The sequence below is a fragment of the Drosophila novamexicana genome, unplaced genomic scaffold, assembly GCF_003285875.2.
Source record: "Drosophila novamexicana strain 15010-1031.04,08,12 unplaced genomic scaffold, DnovRS2.1 tig00001059-arrow-arrow-pilon, whole genome shotgun sequence".
In the NCBI taxonomy this organism is placed as follows: domain Eukaryota; kingdom Metazoa; phylum Arthropoda; class Insecta; order Diptera; family Drosophilidae; genus Drosophila; species Drosophila novamexicana.
In genome coordinates, this window is record NW_020824837.1 from 93885 (window position 1) to 97379 (window position 3495).

A 3495-nucleotide genomic window follows, 5' to 3' on the forward strand; every position below is an offset into this window, starting at 1 on the left:
AGTTGCGAGTGTGTAAGGTTTGTCGTTGGATTTGAGAGACTTTTAAGTTTGAGATGCTTCACTTCTTTGATACATTTCCATGATCTCCCTCCGTCAAGTCAGAGCCTGGTTACTTGAGATACACGTATATTTGGGTATATTCCGTTTAAAGCCTGATAGGTTTCATAAAGATCGAACTATAAATATCCAAGTTATTGGAGCACACATAGTCCATGTTGTGGGTCTGGGCCAGAAGGGAGGAAGAAGCATTAACTATTTGCTTTTCTCTTCTATTATATTATATTTTCTTGTTATTATTTTGTATGTTAATATGTAAATTTATATATAAGAATATTTTATTTGATTATTTTTGAATACTTCTCTTTTATGACAAACACACACACATATCTCGGCAATGAATAAGTACATATATTGTATTCAGTTTATAGACCATTTATTGCCTACACAGAGAAGTACCTATAAATGTCACATCTGATTGCTCACAGTCGAGCACGTGTGTGTGTGTGTGTGTGTGTGCTGCCAATGAACTCTATGACTGCATTTAATAGGCAGCACAAACAAAAGACTTAGGCAACGAACTTGGCGGAACGCATGCCAAAAACTGGTTCTGGCCCAAAGCCAAAGCCAAAACGCATTTTTGCTCATTTCACAGCCAGTGCAACGGTTGTTTATGCCAGCTCCCAGTTCTAAAGCGACTCCCACTAACAACAAAGCTGCCTGCCGCAGTCTTTGGTCGTGTTTTGTTCGTTTTTCTCTCGTTTTTTTTTTTGTTATCGGCACATTGCCTTTTAGAGTTGGCCAATCTGTAGACAGTGTTCCTTGCGTACGCATTGCTCCTTTTGCCCTTTTTGGTTGTTTTTTTTTATTGTTTTCCCATGACAGAACAGGCACAAACTTGTTCAGGGCATGAGTCATGTGCTGGAGGCCGGTGCCATTTGTTGCCTGGCACCGAACAGAATCTTCTTCAATCTTTGGACAGCCGCCGAGTATTTCGCAATTTCACAAGCCTGAGCTGGTCTTGCGTTCTGCTCTCTTTGAGCCCTTTGTCTTCGACTTGTTAATTTGTGGCTGCGTGGGAATCTATGGATTAGTTGAGAGAGTAACAACAACTATTTCAAAACATTTGCAAGTGCCAATTGCGCTGGTATTTCAGCCTTTGGCCATGTCACACACTAGTTGTGTTGAATGCAAATTGTGAGCGCAGCGCCATTTATGGACGGATCTATGGACCGGACCCCGGCAAACGGGTTTACAATTAAAATGTGCTTTTAATTTTTCCGATTTCGCTTTGTTTTTTTTTTTGTTATCGCTCGCCCTTTATTAAAATGAGGCTGAAATTAATTATTTATGCGCTGGAGCAGACAATGGGCGGCTACTCAGAATCCATGCCATAATCCCTGTCAGAAACGAAAGACTTAAGGCACAAACTTGCCATAGCTGACTATAAAGCGTTCACAGTTCAGTTGGCACCCCCGCTCGGGCGGGCCGACTGTAACGCGTGCCGCCGTCACCTACAAGGGGTAGCCTGGGCTGCTTGGACAGCTGGGCAGCTGCAGGCGTTGCCTAGCGTCATACACGAGTTAACAGCCAGCCAGCAGACCCCCTCAAACGAAATAAAGCCCGCATATATTAAGCAAGCCAAAGCAATAAGGCACATTTAGAACATGCATTATATGCACTGAACAAAATATTTGAGTGCAAAATGTGGCCGAACTTTTTAAGAAAAAATAACAGTTAATCAACCTGACTGTCGGTCAATCAATCTGTCAGTCGTCAATCTGTCAGTCATTCAATCTAACAGTCAATCAACCTGCCAGTCAGTCAATCAATCTGTCAGTCATTCAATGCCAGTCGTTCAATCTGTCAGTCATTCAATCTGTCAGTCATTTTATGTTTGTCATTCAATCTTTCAGTCTTTCAATCTCAGTCAGTCAGTCAATCTTTTAGTCAGTCAGAACAAACTCTTATAAATGTTTAGCTAGGATATTATTTCTGCGGCAGCCCAGTTTTTCATTTCCTTCGACTTTGTTTAACTTAGGACAAAGTTCTTTCAGTGCATTTCATGCAAGCGGCCCTGAACAAGTCCGCTGCACTTTTGGGCTTGTTATTATTAGCAGCGCATGTCGACCATGACATTTGTTTAAAACGAAAATAAATGCGAGAGCCAGAGGCAGGCCCATGCCCATGCCCAGAGCCAGAGTCAGGCCCATTGCCAAGTTTGATGCCTTTTCAAAATGCAAACGCAGTGTAGCTTGAAATGGTTCTTTACCTGCAGCATGCACAACAAATTTTCGAATAGCCCAAAATATATATGTGAAGGCAGACAAAAAAAAAAAAACAACAAACAAATTGCCAAATGCCCAATCAAGCGATGGTCAAGTCATCTGTGTAGTAAAGCCAAATGGAGGGCGGCGGCAGTTCCACATCGCAATCCTCATCATCCGTGAGGCCATTCCCATCCAAGGTGGCATTCAGATTCAGCACACCGCAGATCTTAGCCTGATCAGAAAGAAATGTTAGTTAGGCTTAGTTATTTTTTTTTTAAATGCAATCGGTCTGCAAGACCTACGCCATTTGAGAACTTGCGCCATTCGTAGCTGCCCGCATGATGATTGTACCGGAACTTGTATTTCTGCTGTATATCATAGATGCTGTCCTCATCACAGACGGTCATATGCTGCACTGTGCCAGTTAGCGCGTTTATCAGGCGCAGGCGACGCGGTCGCCGGGTAACGCGACCAATGTGATAGAACGGATCCTGACTCCACATGGCGTGCTTCGTCTTGGCGAACTCGCTGATGGCCACCTCCAGAATGGGCGGAAACAGAACACGTGGACGGCCCGAGTTGACAGAGATTTCGGTGCGTGGTTCGCCATTTTCATGAAAAAAATGGCTTAGATCCTTGCCGCCATGTGCCACCAGATAGTCCATGTTCTAGGGCAACAACAGAATAAGTATCTATAAATTTCGAGCGTGCGCTTGGGCTAGGGTTTGGCAAACGTACGCGATTCCAATGATCGCGCCGATCCTCGATCATGGGCGTCAAGTCAAAAACATTCTTGTGTATTACAATCCAAAAGTCCGTCTTCTTATTGTGTATACAAACCTCATCCATGAGATAATAGCGCAATTTAATTGTGGGTTTTGCCATTTCAATTGGTTAAGCATAAATACTATAAGCTAATACTATTTTCTTGATATATTTTAATTTAAATAATTATTAATTGACAAATTCACAAAAAGTTGCTTATTTTTAAATGATTCAAATATTGGCTTACAAATTCGATAATTACCCATAATGAAAACAATCTTAACTAAAAGGGTTTGATATCAGAACACGACATCTTCCTTCCCACTCTAACTATCTAAACACCTTGTAAATGGGTAAAAAGGATAAAAACTTGTTTTGTACAAATCTATGTTACTCTCAGAAGAAAGCATTTCGAAGCCATAAAGAATATATATTCTTGAGCAGCATCAATAGTCGAGTCGCC

The 3495-nt window shown here is 41.8% G+C and overlaps 1 protein-coding gene across 1 annotated transcript; it reads right to left on the reverse strand.

The window, feature by feature from the left end:
- Positions 1 to 2323: 2323 nt before the first annotated feature.
- On the reverse strand, positions 2324 to 3214 carry LOC115765942 (cytochrome b5 domain-containing protein 1). Its single transcript, XM_030709687.1, has 3 exons — positions 3006 to 3214; positions 2570 to 2935; positions 2324 to 2499 (listed from the first exon to the last, which is right to left on the reverse strand). Exons 1-3 carry the CDS (start codon positions 3150 to 3152, stop codon positions 2365 to 2367), a joined length of 648 nt encoding a protein of 215 aa, XP_030565547.1. The 5' UTR covers positions 3153 to 3214; the 3' UTR covers positions 2324 to 2364.
- Positions 3215 to 3495: the final 281 nt, after the last annotated feature.